General features: G+C 43.4%; 1 protein-coding gene across 1 annotated transcript in view; it reads left to right on the top strand.

The window, feature by feature from the left end:
• The window catches only part of LOC124591186 (ATP-binding cassette sub-family C member 4-like), a 384,591-nt gene that overhangs the window by 318,695 nt on the left and 47,319 nt on the right, over positions 1 to 18,577 (top strand). Inside the window, exon 18 of the mRNA XM_047131714.1 lies at positions 7,325 to 7,448. Within this exon, the coding sequence (XP_046987670.1) occupies positions 7,325 to 7,448 (124 nt within the window). The remainder of the gene's footprint in view (positions 1 to 7,324; positions 7,449 to 18,577) is intronic.

Raw genomic sequence — 18,577 nt, 5'->3', positions numbered from 1 at the left:
ATGCTTACAGAAATTCATGAGCTAAACTCAGCCATGGTTTTTTTTAACCACCTGATGTGTAACACAGTCTTGGTACCACATAATAACATTGGGTACTCCTTGATTTTGCATAACATGACACGTGTGAACAGACTCCACTGAGAAGTGACCTCTCGTAGTTCTGAACAATATTTTTTGGACAGTTTTACCGCATTGGTCTGGGAGCCATCGTCACCTTAGGAATGTACCCTGCAACACAGCGAGGGTGCGTTCTTCGAAGTGAATCGATTTCAACTGCGAAAAAGATTTCCTCTCGCCACCGCCAAATTTCTCTAAACTGGAGTGTATAAATAACAATCTGGATAGAACATTTGTATGCACAATATTTCTCTTCCTTTTTTTAAGGTCCTTGCTTTTAATTAGTAAACATTGTTTATTGTAAGTGGATACTGAGTTGTTACAAAAGTGAAATTAAAATCTTGTAAACTTGACAGTGCATTATGACTGAATAATGGCTGAAGCAAGTTGCTCGCAGTGCACTCAGAATGGAGGGATTGAAGGCATACATTTAATGAGAGTGGATTACAGCTTAGCCGGCCGAGGTGGCCGAGCGGTTCTAGCCGCTACAGTCTGGAACGGCGCGACCGCTGCGGTCGCAGGTTCGAATCCTGCCTCGGGCATGGATGTGTGTGATGTCCTTAGGTTAGTTACGTTTAAGTAGTTCTAAGTTCTAGGGGACTGATGGCCTCAGCAGTTAAGTCCCATAGTACTCACAAGGGAACCTCCCCATCGCCCCCCCCCCCCCCCTCAGATTTAGTCATATGTTGGCACAGTGGATAGACCTTGAAAAACTGAACACACATCAATTGAGAAAACAGGAAGAAGTTGTGTGGAACTATGAAAAAATAAGCAAAATATACAAACTAAGTAGTCTATGTGCAAGATAGGCAACATGAAGGATAATGTCAGCACAGCAGCGCTGTGGTCCTGTGGTTAGTGTGAGGAGCCGAGGAACGAGAGGACCTTAGTTCAAGTCTTCCCTCGAGTAAAAATTTTAATTTTTTATTTTCAGTTCATGTGACAAACTCTTATGTTTCCATCAGTTTTTTGGGAGTGATTATGACATCATCAAGAAAACCTAAATCGGGCAAGGTAGAAGAATCTTTTTACCCATTCGCCAAGTGTACAAGTTAAGGTGGGTCGACAACATATTCCTGTCATGTGACTCACATGCCGTCACCAGTGTCGTATAGAATATATCAGACGTGTTTTCCTGTGGAGGAATCGATTGACCTATGACCTAGCGATCAAATGTTTTCGGTCCCCATTGGAGAGGCACGTCCTTTCGTCTACTAATCGTACGGTTTTGCGGTGCAGTCGCAAAACACAGACACTAAACTTATTACAGTGAACAGAGACGTCAATGAACGAACGACAGATCATAACTTTGCGAAAATAAAGAAAGTAAACTTTTCACTCGAGGGAAGCCTTGAACCAAGGACCCCTCGTTCGACAGCTGCTCACGCTAACCACAGGACCAAGGCGCTCTTTAGCTTGCACTAGCCTTGATGTTGCCTATGTTGCCCATAGACTACTCAGTTTGTATATTTTGCTTATTTTTTCATAGTTCCACACAACTTCTTCCTGTTTTCTCGATTGATGTGTGTTCAGTTTTTCAAGGCCTATCCACTGTGCCAACTTATAACTAAATCTGAGGGGGGTGCGATGGGGAGGTTCCCTTGTCAGAGCCATTTGAACCATTTGAATTTTTGATCACAGCTTAAATTAAATAAATTAAATTGATCCCCTTTATTAAAATGGTGTACAATCTGTGTAAAATTTACAGCACAACTTGATTGAACGAAGAGATCGGTTAATCGCTTGACAGCACACATCCTGAGGCGTCAAGGAATTGTCAGTTTGGTACTGGAAGGAAATTTGGGGCTATAATTGTAGGGGGGACCAAGGGACGAATACAAAAGTGGGTTCAAATGGATGTAGGTTACCGTAGTCAAGCAGATATGTAGAAGCCTGCACAGGATGGGCTAGGATGGAGAGCTACTTCAAACCTGCCTTCTGACTGCAGACAACTGTGTGCTCTTTGTGCTGCTAGATACCATCCTCACGCATGCGCATGCGGTATTGCTTTTAACTAACTATGAAGACTCTGTCGAAATTAATTCTCTATGGTATTTATAATACTGTCTTCAGTGATTCTATATTGTTAGTTGCACTATGGTCTTTGACTTGTCCTCGACTATAAGTCACTAGCTCATAACGAATACGATCAGCAACAACATTTTAGGGAAATATCAATCATTTATTACACCGTTTTCATCAACATTTTGGTCAAAATATAGATTGAGTGTGGGTATATAGCCGTTACAAGTAAACGTAATTAAATTTCACTTCAAAGGCTGGCCTACTGGCAACGATAAGCTTTACCCAGGCTCGCACTTCGCTTGTTTAAAATCGTTCAAATGGCTCTAAGCATTATGGGACTTAACATCTGAGGTCATCAGTCCCCTAGACTTAGAACTACTTACACCTAACTAACCTAAGACATTACACACATCCATGCCCGAGGCAGGATTCGAGCCTGCGACCTTAGCAGCAGCGCGGCTCCGGACTAAAGCACCTAGAACCGCTCGGTCACAGATGTCGGCTCGCTTGTTTAGGGAAAGTACTGAAACAATTAAAATAGGAGATGCTACAGATGGGTAACCCTTATGAAAATAATGTAACTTACATCAAGATTTCTTGATCATACATGAGTGTTTTCTTTAAACGAAGATACAGACGAATTCAGTTAAAGTCACGGGAATGGTAGATAATATGCTGTGTTATGCTGTCAATTTATTCCTTGAATACTCCGGCTTAGCTGGAAACAATTTATTGTAGGGTAAACAGAAGACGATGTGTGGTGTTCCACGCTGAAGCTCCTGCCTGGACAAATCATGGAATCCGGTGCTTTCTTTAAAGAACTCAAAAAGACATCACTACTGTGCAGCTCATATAGATACATCGAATCCCAGTAAGGATCGACCGAGTAGCCACAGATGCATACTCTTTGCTTGCTGATAATCAGCGCCTCTGGCGGACGTGTATTTTTTTTTTTAGTGAGACCATACTCATAGTAGCATCGTTCGCGTGTTTGAAAGGACGGAGCGAGTGCAATAGTTTCAGTCTGTTGGTTCACTCTAAAATGTGAGAGAAGATCCCCAATAAGGAAATCAGGAATCAAATGAAAACTCCCATGTTCATCACCGAACAGATGTAAAAACGGCGTTTAAAATGAGGTGGACTTGTGATGAGATTATGGGATGGACGGCTGGCGAAAAAAGTGCTTTGTTGGCAACTTATATACACGATAAAAAGAGAAAGACGCTATGCAGAATAGAAAAATCAAGTAAAAGAGTCGCAGGTTGGACTGAGACATAAATGTTAAGAAAAAAGTACGATACGTTGCGCCGTTTCCGAATTATAACGCATTGAAGCTAGCCAATCAAGTTGTTCAAGTTTCAGCTAACTAAACAAAGCGCTCGCTAGGTTAACACCGCCTTTGGCAGGTTGCTTGAATGTGAGTGCGCGAAGCCCCCCATTGCCTAGTTTCAGTGCTAAATAACTCGGAAACGGCGCAACGTATCGAATATTTTCTTAACATTTATATGTCAGCACAACCTGCCCTGCAACATTCGTACCAGCGTATCAGACATTTTCTGTCCACCCTATGATGATGAAGTCCCATACTCCGTGACAGAGTGTAGGGGAACGATGCGAGAGACCCGCAGCACCGTACTAGGCAAGGTCCTAGTGGAGGTGGTTTGCCATGGCCTTCCTTCGACCGTAATGGGGATGAATGATGATGATGAAGGCGACACAACAACTCCCAGTCATCTCGTGGCAGGGAAAATCCCTGACTCCGCCGGGAATCGAACCCGGGATCCCGTGCTGGGGTAGCGAGAACGCTACCGCAAGGCCGCGAGCAGCGGACCTATGTACCGTATTTTATCGCACAAGCTCTCCCATCGCATGTTGCCCTCCCCTACGATTTTTCACCATTACAAAATTATTTTATTAATATCTCACATGATTCCCTCTCCTGGTTCGTTCCTACTGGAGCGGCCTTCAAATAACTTGACAATGGACAACAACGGACACAGCAGTACTTGGCATAAAAATATTTCCATTGTCACAAAATGCCATAAATTTGAAAAGTGAAGTTGCAGACGTATTTCCAGGTCAGTTTGTTACAAGTCGTGACAATGTCGAAATATTCAAACAATACGGGAAAATTTCAGTTAAACGTGTTATCTTACGCCGAAACAAACGGATTGAAAGCTGCAGGAACACATTTCTCCGTTGATCCCCCTCCACTAAGGTACTGACGGAGACAAAAGATAAACTATGGCCGCAAAGGTAAGTTCCAAACATTTCCATGGGCCTACGACAGGGAAATATCCCGAAATCGATAATGAATAATCGCTTACGTCAGTGAACTAAGGAATAACGGTTGTGCTGTCTCTTACGAAATGATTGAGAACAAAGCTCGCGAGATGGCTGCCAGTCTCAACATTGACAGGATTTTAAAGCAAGTATTGGTTGGATGATTCGTTTTATGAGGCGGTGAAATCTCAGTCTACTAAGGGGAAGATCTTTGAGGCAGCGTTCACCTCGAGAATACACAGATAAGGTAATCGAGGTCCATCGTTACGTAATACAAGTGCGCCAGTAATATGACTGTTTGCTCCCCCAGTTTGGTTTGACCAGACGCCAGTGTTTTTTGATATCCCGCATAACAACACCGTTGCTCCAACTGGCTCAAAATAAGTCCTTGTAAGGACGACTGAGGAGGAGAAACTAAGATGTACAATGATGTTTTGCATTACAGCAGACGGCAATAAACTTCTACTGCATGCCATCTTTAAAAGGAAGCCATTGTCAAAGGAGACTACTTCACATGGAATTCACTTACGAGTTCTGGAAAAGGGGTGGATGACAGCAGATTTGATGGTGGATTGGTTGTAGAAAGTATGAGGAAGAAGACCAGGTGCATAATTACAAAAGAAGTCCCTTCTTGTTCTAGACAGTTTCCGGGGTCACCTTGCGGAAGCGGTAGAGGAGAAAATGAAACGAGTGACGTCCCATCCTGTCCTCATTTTTTCACGAATTACCCTAAATATAATCTTTACCTACCTAATCCATCGTTTCCGTTCCTTTCTGAATTCCTAGAAGCACCACTCTACAACTCGCATAATTCTCTGCCTACTGTTTCCAAGAAAATTTTTCGAGAAGAAAGGGGGGAATTTCGCGAAAAAATACAAACCAATAAACTGCAGGGACTGATTCCTGACAGGAAAAGGAAGAAAAACGATCCTGTGAACATGTGTCCAGAAATAAAACGATGTGCGTGCAACAATCGTCCCAGAACATGGCACAGAGCTGCAGCGCATTGACTTGACAACAGATGTTCGAAGTGGTATCCATGCGATGCAACCAAAGCGTTCACAAGTCGCATCATGGATTGCCGTATTCTTTCGCACGTTCCAGTCTCTCTCCGAATAGCGTCACAGGAGTCGCGGACACGCTGCTGAGAGGTTTGCACATTAGGAACAGGTTCAGCATACACAACGCCTTTCAGATGCCCCCAGAGGTAAAACTCCAGGGGGCTTAAGTCCGGTGATCTAGCAGGCCATGCAACGGGGCCTACCAGTCCTATCCAACGTCAGGGGCAGATACTGAAGCGTCGGCGAACTGTAATGGGGAAGTGCGGTGATGCTCCGTCATGCAGAAGCCACATAACCTGTCGGGGCGTTGCGGAATAATAACCGGTCCAAGTACGTGGTCGCTAAGAATCCTTGCTCACACACTGGTGCTGATTCGATGCTGATGAGACGCCTCAACCATTCCCCGAGGATTGTCTGTAGTCCCCAGATTCCCAAAGGATTGTCTGTAGTCCCCAGATGACGCTTATATAGATTGATGATGCCAGTTCTGGTAAAGGTTGCTTCGTCGGTAAGAAGGACTGATGACAGAAATCCTGTAATTGCGATGGTGCTAGAGGGAAATCCGCTGCTGATAATAATTGCACTTGTTGTAGGTGGTAGGTTAGTAGCTGTTGTCACACAGGGTACACATAGTTGTACTTTGCCTTACACCACGTTGGCGGGCCAGTTACCTGGAGCTTGTACTAGGGTTCGTCTCAATATCCTGTAGAACCCGGTCCTCCAAATCTGGTGTACACCGCCCCGCACGTTCGTCTGTCTGAAAAACCCATGATCACACAAACGCCCAAAAAGCGCTTAAAATGTTGTGTGATATGGTTGGTGTCTGTAAGGGTACTTGTTTTGGTATAGGCGTGGTGCTTCCCGACCGTTTTCATCTGCCTAGCCGGACACAAACCATTACAGTACGCTGCGCCGATCACACAGCCTGCAGCACACAAGGGAAACATGGCTCGTGGTCAGAGGAACTTTCATTCGTCAGCGTCGTCTACTGTGGCAACGATGAATTTCAGGACATATATTCATAGGACATTTTTTCCTCCATTTCCAGTCAGGAACCCGCCCGTGCAGTTTGGCGGTTTTATTAATGATACTGATGCCATGTTGTTGTTTTTAGGTTGCGTAGTATCTCGAAGTACATGTGGCAAGAGCAACCATTAGTGGCTATTTTACCCTGGGCAACAGGTCAGATGTTGTATGTGGACGTGTGGACGCAAAACGGGTAGTCTGTACAGGCGTAGCCCACTTACTGGTGCAACTACGACCTTACAAAAAGACATTCGATAGTAAGTTATGTGATGTGTTTGTGGGAAGACTGTTCGACGCAGAGAATAAACCACCAACACGCTGATGTGCGTACATATTAATGTACCACATACAAAAAATCTGCACTTACACCCGTTACACCTTATACATCCCAATATGAGCCAAGATAGTCAGTGGCCTCGTCAAAAAATGTTTGGCAGTGTCTATGGAGCCATGATTGTATCCAGGTATGCACCTCTTCGTCCGAAACAAAGCGACGGACTCTAATATCTTTCTTCAGGGCTCCAAAAGTATGAAATCACATGGGGAGAAATCGGGACTGTATGAAGAATGTGTGAGAGTTCCCAGCGAAACTTCTGCAGCCTTTGCAACATTTGGGCTTATGCGGCTACACTCTCAAAATCTAATTATCGTATGAACTGGTGTTTTAAACATAAACTCGAGTATCTTCTTAGACTGTCGGTGTACACGCATTGTGGCTGGACTGTAATGGCAGAAAAGATGATGAACATTGTGGAAAAAAGACTCGCTTCGCAACCTCGTTTGTAATATTGTTTGGCGCGTGCCTGTTGCAGGACCGGCACACGTCAGCGTGGTTCCTGTACGTGTACGGCGGCACGGCGCTGGGGCTGTGGCTGGACATGATCAGCGTCAGCTACGTCGCCGTCGTCACCTTCAGCTTCATCATATTCAACCCAGGTGAGTCCTCCACGCCGCTGGGGCCAACCCTGGTGGACTGCAGTTCGGATTCGTTGAGTAAACAATATAAATGCAGCGTATTGCTCAGTCAATCTCAAAACCATCTAGAGCGTGTTGAACATCATCCTAATGACAGGGAGTGGGAATGGTAAATGAGTTGCTGTAAGACCACTAGGAATCCTACAATCGTCCAAACACTCACTGCTCGTATGTCTTCTTGGATTTTTCTACCTTCTCGCGATTCACAACATCTTTATTGTAAGGGTCTTTTTACTATTTCTTGAATATTTCCGTAGCGGTATCTCGCTGATATCGAAGCTGTATGGAATAGCTACATTAATCTAGTCAGAATCCAGACAGATTCGATGGAAGAGGTTCGTTTGAAAAGCTTTCGACCAACAGACTGATGGTCAGGGGAGGGAGGGAGGAAGAGAGCAAGAGGCATGGAGGGAGCTAGAGAAAGCGAGAGAGAAGAAGAGGAAGAGAAAAAGGGCTGAGGAATAAACTGCGTGTTTCGTAAACACTTTATTCAATCAGCGATATCACGTTACGGAAATGTACAACAAATAATAAACAAAGACCTTTACAATTAAGATGTCGTTAATCGCGAGACGGTAGTTAAATCCGAGAAGACATATTACTTCTTCCTACATACACCTTGCGCGATTACCATGACTGGTAGTGATCGCAGGAATGCCAAGTCACAGGGCCCACTCACAGCAGACCAAATCGCTGATGGCACTGCAGAGTGCATAGGCTTATTATTGTGTTTACTTCAAGCCCTCTCTTATATCGACAAGAGTTGTATAGGCATGAATCTTTTTGCATTACAGTTTAAGTAAAATATTAAAAATAGAAGTGCAGGGATGATCACAAATATATCTATGGTCATTTGGAATAACAATACTGACTAGGACGTCTAATGTTAGCAGTACGCCGGCCGCGGTGGTCTCGCGGCTCTAGGCGCGCAGTCCGGAACCGCGCGACTGCTACGGTCGCAGGTTTGAATCCTGCCTCGGGCATGGATGTGTGTGATGTCCTTAGGTTAGTTAGGTTTAAGTAGTTCTAAGTTCTAGGGGACTGATGACCACAGCTGTTAAGTCCCATAGTGCTCAAAGCCATTTGAACCTTTTTTTTTTTGTTAGCAGTACTTCTACTACTAAACTGGCGTGCAGGCCTTAAGGTTGAAAGTAACTTCGGAGTGATGTGTCATTGTCAAATACCACTGCTCGATGAAACGTGGACCACGCATAGAAAGAAATGGCACAGTGTTGTACAGACGGCAAATGAATGAAATAAATCTAGGGACGAACCGAAATGACACTATTATTATTGAAAGACAATAATTACACTGGTCATCGCAAATTATGGTGGTTCCCTAGATATAACAAAAGGGAGGATATGGCTCTTAATAGGGTGTCTGATCACTACGAACGGCAAAGCATGCTCTGCAACCGCTCCCATACTGGCCACAACATTGGTAAGCAGTTCACGCGGTGGGGCGTTCCATCCCTCTGCGCTGTTCACAACCGATGCTGCATGAAGTTGTTACCCACTGGCCGTTATTCGCCCCCCCCCCCTCACCTTCGTCATAACCACTAGAGTAACAGTCTGCAGTGTCCACCAGGGACCAGATGTCAGTCATTTAGCAGTTAGTCGCATTGCAAAAGCGTGTATCCAGAATAGAACAGGCATTCTGGAGGCCCTTTGACGTGAGATGGTAAAGAGCTCCTTTTGAGACGCCTATTCAAATAAGAGAAACAGCACACTCAGCCTAATGTACAATATACAGTAACTGTCAAATAATTCATCATAGTCGAATCAAAGTTTAAAAGTTAGAACAATGTCGTACACTAAAATACCTCGCACATAGATGGTATGGATACGTTGGTGCCTGACATCAGAAAACTATCAGTTAAATGAAGAGTTAAGGTGCGTTGGATATAAGCTAACTCACCATGACTCTTGACAGCTAAATACCACTGCCATACATAAATTAATAGGGCGATCACAGAGTTATCAGATATACAGCTGAGACGTAGCAACACTTCTTACTGATATTTTCAACACAATTGATCTCAATTACTGTAACATTACTACTTCAGCTGACAGCTTGAAGCAAAAGTACTCTTTCATTCAGGCGTGAAATATTTGCGTACTACAGGCTGTAAATGTACAGCATTAATCTATATTTGACTGAAATATTTACCTGTTGACTTTCGGAATAATTTTTTTGTCAGGTAAGGATTCGGGAACTTTGTAGTCGCATGAGACTATACCAGTTTGGAAGGGCGGTAGTCGCCCGCATTCTGCACTCTTGGTCAACAGCTGACAGTCGAAGAGTAGGTAATGAGACGATGAACGGGTGTGTTGATCGCCATCAAAGTCGTTAAAGTTGGCTGAGAGCAATAGAAAATAATAAATGCGTTTAATCAGGAGCCTTAAGCCAGAGAGGACTTTAGTCCTGATCACATAATGACTGTGACTGCAAGTGAAGCAAGGAAATGTTCTATTTCATCAGCACATTTACAATAAATTACTGACAGTTCTTTGTACTACACTTAATATGGTGCATAACCGTCACGTAGCATAGAGATTCGAAGGCACTAAAATAAGAATTAAAGACATCTGGTTACATTAGAGAGTGGTTGTTGAGAGGATCATCGAATCACCATCACAAATTTTGCTGTCGTTGCTATATAGCTGAGGTGACGAAAGTCATGGAATACCCCCTAATATCGCGTCTGACTTCCTTTTTCCCGGCGTACTGCAGCAACTTGAGATGGCAAAAACTGGTCGTTGGAAGTACCTTGCAGAAAAACTGAGCCAAGCTGCCTCTATAGCGGCCCATAATTGCTTAAGTGTTGCCGGTACAGGAGTTTGAGCACGAACTGACCTCTGGGATGTCGGGCGATCTGAGTGGCCAGATCATTCGCTCGAACTGTCCAGAATGTTCTTCAAACCAACCGCGAACAACTGCGGCCCGGTGACTTGGCGCATTTTCATTCAAATTGTTGTTTAGGAACATGAAGTCCGTGAATGGCTGCGAATGGTCTCCAACAGCCGAACATAACCATTTCTAGTCAATGACAGGTTCAGCTGGACCAGAGGAGCCAGTCGATTCCATGTAAACACAGCCCACATCATTATAGAGCAACCAGCGACTTGCACCAGCTCTTACCAACTGAAATCGGGACTCACCTGACCGCCGGCCGCTGTGGCCGAGCGGTTCTAGGCGCAGGTCGCAAGCTCGAATCCTGCCTCGGGCATGGATGTGTGTGCTGTCCTTAGGTTAGTTAGGTTAAGGTAGTTCTAAGTTCTAGCGGAATGATCTCATAGTGCTCAGAGCCATTTGAACTCATCTGACTAAGCCACGGTTTTCCGGCCGTCTAGGGACCAACCTAATACCAAAGGCACTCGCATTAGTCGTCTGTTGCCATAACCCATTAAAGCCAAATTTCGCTACAGTGTCCTAATGGATACGTTCGTTGTACATCCCACATTGATTTCTGTGGCCACTTCACGCGGGGTTGTTTGTCTGTTAGCACCGACAACTCGACGCAAACGCCACTTCTCTCGATCGTTAAGCGAAGGCTGTCGACCACTGCCTTGTCAGAGCTGAGAGGTAGTGCCTGCAGTTTGGTATTGTCGACACACTCTTGACACTGTGGATGTCAGAATGCTGAATTCCCTAACGATTTCCGAAATGCGGTGTCCCACACGTCTAGGTCGAGCTGCCACTCCGCTTTCAAAGTCACTTAATTCCCGTCTTGCGGCCATAATCAGGTCGGAAACTTTTCACGTGAATCACTTCAGTACAAATGACAGCTCCGCAAACGCAACCGCTTCCCTACTTTTTATATCTTGTTTAAGCACTACTACCGCCATGTGAATACGTGCATATCGCCATCCTATAGCTTTTGTCACCTCACTATATACCAGTGTCAAAGTAATCTTTTTCAGAGAAGGACTTCATTTTATATCTCGTTCTCTGTAAGAAGAAAAGCTAAGAAATTGTATAGGGGCGCCTTCACTAACATAGTTGGTAGAGAGAAGTGTGAGAGTGGGGATGCAAAAGCTCCCGACAGTAGCAGTGACCGAATAGTAGAAGCACGATGGTGGACGCACTAAAGGCTAAGAAATTGTATAGGGGCGCCTTCACTAACATAGTTGGTAGAGAGAAGTGTGAGAGTGGGGATGCAAAAGCTCCCGACAGTAGCAGTGACCGAATAGTAGAAGCGGTTGGTGCAAGAATTAGCACAGCGCCACTGTTTCCTTACTCCGGCAGCTGTTTATTGTTCAAGTTGCTTTATGAGGCCACACTGAATCCTTCTCCCACCACTGCGAAACTAGAACCAGACTTTTCTAAAAGCAACCCATCGACGACAGCCACTGCTTACGGAATGGGACTCTTCGGCCTCTTTTGCTGTACATAGCTTGTGGCTAGGACCACTTTTATTAGAAGTACACCTGATAACTGTAAGGAATTTAATGTAAGTACAGTCGACTCTTGCTAATTCGAGCCACGATAAATCGAATTTCTGTTAAATCCATCATGCTTTTAAGTTCCTTAAAATATCTTCGATAAATATGTTTTGGTATACTCGATGAAACGAAGCGATTGTCATTGGAGATCGCTCCTCAAACACAACTGGAAGTCAGTGCCTGTCTATCATTCGCTAATTCGAATTGTTTTGTCAATTGTTCAGGTAACTATTTCGTCATTCAACTCTTGGTTGTGATTCTTTGTTTTCTGCACAACGGATTACTTACTATAGCACATAAATCAGTTGTAAAAGTGACTTCAAATAATTACAGCTGTTTGACGTACGCAGAAAAGAAGCAGGTTATTGAGTGCGTGGAATGTGGAATGATAAAAGAAGGATGTAGTGAAAAGTTTGAGAATTCTATCATCCTCTCCGTCGTCAATTCTGTAGCAGAAAGATAAGACTACTGAAAACGTATCATAACGAGCGAGGAAACGGACCTGTGAGGTGAATTTCCGCGCCTTCGAGAATGCGTACAGAAATGACTTAGTGTAGAGGGCAAAAATGTTGTGCCAAAAGTTCTAGGCTTCAAGAAAAGGCGAACTCATTCGCTGTGAGTCTGGGTATTGAAGAGTTAGGCACAAGCAGGGTACATATGCAACGCTAACTTTAAGAAAAGGCACGACTTCGTTTTTACGGAGAATTTGGAGAAACGGCGTTTATTGACGACACAGCTTGTTCAGCATGGGAAAATTAAGTTTTTTTTTTGTATTCTCGCAAATTTACACGTGTCTTCCGTTACAAATACAAAAATAAATAAAAAATAAACAAGCAAGTGAAAATGGAATTTCTTTTATTTGAATTCTAGTTGTTACGTTGTGCTTCCCTTTGTAAAGAAATATGCATGTTACTGAAACTACAGTACCCCTTTCTAACTTACATTATTTTCACTTTTTCCTTATTTCAGCATGACCAGTCTAGCTTTCGTAAAATGGAACTCTCAGTAGTTCGCCATTTTTGATAGTGCACTTGAACTTCGAATCATCAAGAGTCCGCTTTCATACATACCTGATAACACATAACAACAATGAGGAAAACATATTGTAACTCTTTTAAATTTTTGAGGGGAAACTAGGTAAAGAACAATACAAATACTGATGTGTACTGGAATGGTACTACGACATTACCTTCTTGTTTCACAGTGCCTTCCCAAAAGTATAAAACAGCAATGCACAGACTGGCAGTGTTGCCTGATGTGGTGCGGTTCAGTTTCTCTCCATGGGAATAGACAATTATGTGTGCACGCTATAATTCTCTACGAGGTCTGTGATGCTTTTGTAAATTGTTTTATTTCCTGGTGTCAGGGGAGTGGCGATATTAGTGCTTCAGTTTGCTTAGAACCATACACACTTGCAGTAATATCATTCACACGAAAATATGTGATTCAGAACACCAACTTTTGTTTAGTCGCACGAACAACTTTTTGAATCTCTAACGTCTACCCGATGGAAGTTTTCGCGATGGTAGTGTCACCGTGATGGACATTAGATATTGTCTACCGCTCGTCCGAACGGCGAACCACGATCTTAGGGATGGAAGAGGCCAGGGGAAGAGGGAGACGTACACATTATAGTGCTGACGGCCTCTTTGCTATCGTGTTTCTTCCCTTTCGTCTTTCCATGTGTTATATACCCTCACCGTAACTTCACGGTCGTGGTCGGCTGAACTGAAATCGGGGATAAGCAAGCGTCATTGAGTGTTGCGTCCTTGGCGAAGAGGTCCACGAAATCAGTTTGGTGGAGGCCTTGGTGAAATCGAATCCAGCAAAAGTTCCCTCTTATTCGCTGCAGATCAGTCAACTTCAACATTATGTTCATAAGATGAATATTGTTGCCTGTCCATACTGCTGAAGTCTAGAAAGTCGACAGTACACTTAACGAATCGGAATGATAAGATAAAGATGTTTTAAAAATTGAAATACAAAATATCAATGTTCCACCATATTCGCTTTATAATTCGTTGTGAACCGGCTTTTGGTTTTCTAGTTCATCATAACACAACTTCAGACTGAACTGACACACCACAAAGCATCAGAGAGAACTTCCAACTGCACAAAGATTGTTGTTTCCAATAGTATGCGACCATTTTACAACTATCTACGGAATATACAGATTGCAATGCGTTACTTTTATATGGTTACAAAACAATAAATATTCTTTACGGATATACTGAATGTTTTAAACTTTAAAGATATGAATGTAAATTCCTTAATCCACTGACTGACATAAGAAGGTTGTACTGAACAATTTATACATGTATCGGTTAAGGTATAGCCGTACATAAATATATTGATAAGCGCGTGGAAATACACACAAAGAAGGTATGGCCATATACTTTTAATCATCGAATGTAATGTAAGATTTAATGTTCACATCTTATTTGCGTCTGTTTCTTTATGCCTTTATATACTTTGAATCTTATAACTTGTAATATAACGTTTATTTGTTGATGCCTTTTTTTCTATTTCAGTGTGTCAGTTTATCAGTGTACAGCTGAGAGAGCGTAACCAATATGGGCATAACTTGTCCAGTAAAATTTTTTCCGTCAGTTAGTCAGTGGGTTTAAGGACTTAATCTGATATATTTAGGGTTAAAACCATTTCATACATTATTAAAAAATATTTCATGTTTGTACGCATGTAAAATTGAAGCATTGCAATGTATGCTTTTTATGTACATTGTCGTAAAATGGTCATATATCCTTGAAAATAACTATATTTGTAGAAATAGAAGCTGTCTCTGATATTGTATGGACTGTCTGTTCAGTCTCAAGTCGATCGATGATGGCCTAGAAAGCCGAAAGACGGTTCACGACGAGGTATAAAACAAGTATTGTGGAATATTAATATTTTGTATTTCAGATTTTAATATGTCTATATTCCTCGGAGTGCAGACGGAATACTCCATAAAGAGTTGTGTGCAGAATTCTCAGCCTGTATCTAACTTGTAACTAGCGGTTTTGTTCGAATAAAGGTAAACACTGTTCCAACATAAGCAGGGTGCGAAATTTAGTGCACAGAGCTACCACGTCTGGTAGTAACAACGGTTCTAAGCCAGCTGGTCAGCGAGTCGAACTTGGACGACAGAGTCGCGTGCCTCTTTCCATGGTAGTGGCTGGAGAGTGCCAACCCATGATCAGGTGTTTTCTATGGCTGAGAGTTCCGGAAAACCTGCTGGTCAGGTCAACAGTCAAACACTGTCTGTATCGAGTTAACCTAGGCCAGTACGGGCAACATGCGGTTGAAAGATAATGCCACAGAGATCTTGAAGCGGCCAAAACCACTGGCCTTAACACGCTTAATTGTAACGCTTGCATTCAAATGCGATTTCCGATTGAGAAACCCATTGCGTAATGTTACCTTACATACTGGTCGTAGATGGCGATACTGCTCCCTCCTATATGTGGCTGCACTGAAATGTTTTTCGTTTGTATATACAAGGTGCGTCTGAAAAGTTCGGTGAATGGTCTCGGAAAAAAAAAGGAAACAAGAGCTACACACGAAATTACCGTTACTGACCATCAAAGTAGTCATCATCAGCTACATCACACAACTGATATCTGTTGTAAAGCGGCTGGAAATTGTTAGGCCGGCCGGTGTGACCGAGCGGTTCTAGGCGCTGCAGTCAGGAACCGCGCGACCGCTACGGTCGCAGGTTCGAATCCTGCCTCGGGCATGGATATGTGTAATGTTCTTAGGTTTAAATAATTCTAAGTTCTAGGGGACTGATGGCCTCCTATGTTAAGTCCCCTAGTGCTCAGAGCCATTTGAATCATTTTTGAAATTGTTAGCAAACGCTCCTTGTGGAACCGCTCGAAGCGCCATGTTAATGTGTTCCTGGATATTCGCATCATTACACGACATGATACCTGGTACTAACAATACAATCCCATGAGCAACTGACATGTTCAATGGCATGCTCATCTTCTCCGCCTCCCTCTGCTAGAAGCTCTGATGGGTCAAGCCCTTGCTGTCGAAAAAGACGATAAACATCGTCTTAACCATTGAAATATCAATTCATTTTCAATAGCGTGATTACCAACGGGAGAAGGGGGGGGGGGGGGAGTGTACTTCACGAAACACAAAATTTGTTAACTATTATTGTCTTGTATTAACAAAACACTGTTTAAAAAGGTACAGATGTATAGCTAGGACCCTGAATCTGAAATAGTAAAATATGACATTCATTGTTAACAGTCACATGTACTTCTAAGACTTGAATTTTTTCGTTACATTTAACTGAAAAATTAAAAACATTTACGGAATCTGGTAGAAGACCTTATTAAGAATTTTTTTTATGTTTTTTTTAAAAATTCCCCTACTAGATTACAGTATTTTCAAAAGGTGGGCATAAAGTACTCCCCCTTGGTATTGGAAGGGTTAAACTTGGACTTTTCTGGGACGCGAGGAGGACTATGAACACCATGTCACTGATCATCGCTATGTCACCAGGCCTCATATCTTGTAATGAAGTGAATATCCAGCAACGCGTGACCACGGTCCTTCGAGCGACTCCACACGAAACGTTTGCTGACAAACTCTCTTGTTTCCTTCACTTTCTGAGAGCAGCTGCTGAACTTTTCAGGCCCACGTTGTACATGAAAGTGTGTAGTACACTTCATGCCAAGTCGACATATGTTGTACGCCGTCTTCATAATGTTGCAATGTTAATGGCCACCAGTGTATTTTAAACTTCTCAGCGAGTATTATTATCGCACATAAGTACAAAATATACACTGAAGCGCCAACGAAACTGGTATAGACAAGCGTATTCAAATACAGAGATGTGTAAACATGCAGAATACGTCGCTGCGATCGGCAACGCCCATATGAGAAAACAAGTATCTGACGTAGTTGTTAGATCAGTTACTGCTGCTACAGTGGCAGGCTATCAAGATTTATGTGAGTTTGAACGTGGTGTTACAGTCGGCCCTCGAGCGATGGGACACAGCATCTATGAGCAAGCGACTAAGTGAGGATATACCCTTGCAACAATATCACGAGTGTACCGTTAATATCAGGAATCCGGTAAAACATCACATCTCCGACATCGCTGCGGCCGGAAAAATATCCTGCAAGAACGGGACCAGTGATGAGTGAAGAGAATCGTTCAACGCGACAGAAGCGCAACCCTTCCGCAAATTGCTGCAGATTTCAGTGCTGGGCCATGAATAATTATCAGCGTGCGAACTATTCAACGAAAAATCATCGATGTGGGCTTATCGGAGCCGAATTGTTCCAATTGTATCGAGCTGATGGACGTGAACGGGTGAAGTTGGAGTGATATGGGACCCATGATGTGTCTAGATACGACTCTGACGGGTGACACGTACGTAAGCATATTGTCTAATCACATTCATCCACTCATGCCCACTGTCCATTTCGACGGACTTGGGCAATTCCCGCAGCACAATGCGACACGTCACACGTCCAGAATTGCTACAGAGTGGCTCCATGAACACTCTTCTGAGGTCAAACACTTCCGCTGGCCACCAAAATCCCCAGACATGGAATTCATTGAGCATAACTGGAATGCCTTGCAACGTGCTGTTCAGAAGAGATCTCCACCCCCAATACTGTTACGGATTTATGGACAGCCCTGCAGAATTCATCGTGTCAGTTCCCTTCGCCCCTACACGATTGAGGCAGATGTACCAGTTTATTTGTCTCTTTAGTGTATATAGTTGCCATGACGTTTCACATTTTATACTGACCCAGCTTCTGACTCGTAACGTGTTTCATATGAAACAAATAAGCAAAACAACAGTAAAAAAGATATCTAGAGGTATAAGCAAGCGCACGGTACTGTGTGCCCATCGGCGGAATTATAGCAGATAACGAATCGCTGATGGTGTATACGACCTACTTGTATATATTTCTTATCACCTTCACTGGTTACAGATGATGCGAAAACACAGTCGCCACAAGGAAGAAACTTATCAGGGCTTGCCTCAAGGACAGCATCTGTAGCCGAGTCGTGCTCTACCTACAAATCCGTGACTCATGCTGTACCGTTTCGTGTCGTCCATTGTTTTATCTCGGTTACGTTGAGAGCTTGCCTCGTGGTGGGAGGAGCGGCCTGCACGAGGAACACGAACTACCGTAGTACTGCTTATCACGACCTACTTTCCCTCACGCGACTGCTTATTGTGTGCTTCGTTGTCTACTCTTTCCCGTTCATCGTCTGTGGAGCGATAGCTTAATTTTTTAAAGCAGACATTTTGTCACATTATATTGGAGTAGGAATTAAAATCCATGAAGAAGAAATAAAAGCTTTGAGATTTGCCGACTACATTGTAATCCTGTCGGAGACGGCAAAGGGCCTGGAACAGCAGTTGAACGGAATGGGCAGTGTCTTGAAAGGAGGTTCAAATGGTTCAAATGGCTCTGAGCACTATGGGACTTAACATCTGTGATCATCAGTCACCTAGAACTTAGAATTACTTAAACCTAACTAACCTAAGGACATCACACACATCCATGCCCGAGACAGGATTCGAACCTGAGACCGTAGCGGTCACGCGGTTCCAAACTGAAGCGCCTAGAACCGCACGGCCACACCGGCTGGCCTCTTGAAAGGAGGA

Source organism: Schistocerca americana, chromosome 2 (genome assembly GCF_021461395.2).
Source record: "Schistocerca americana isolate TAMUIC-IGC-003095 chromosome 2, iqSchAmer2.1, whole genome shotgun sequence".
Classification (NCBI taxonomy): Eukaryota; Metazoa; Arthropoda; class Insecta; order Orthoptera; family Acrididae; genus Schistocerca; species Schistocerca americana.
Note: the sequence above shows the minus strand (reverse complement) of the source record. Positions and strands in the feature narration are given on the sequence as shown.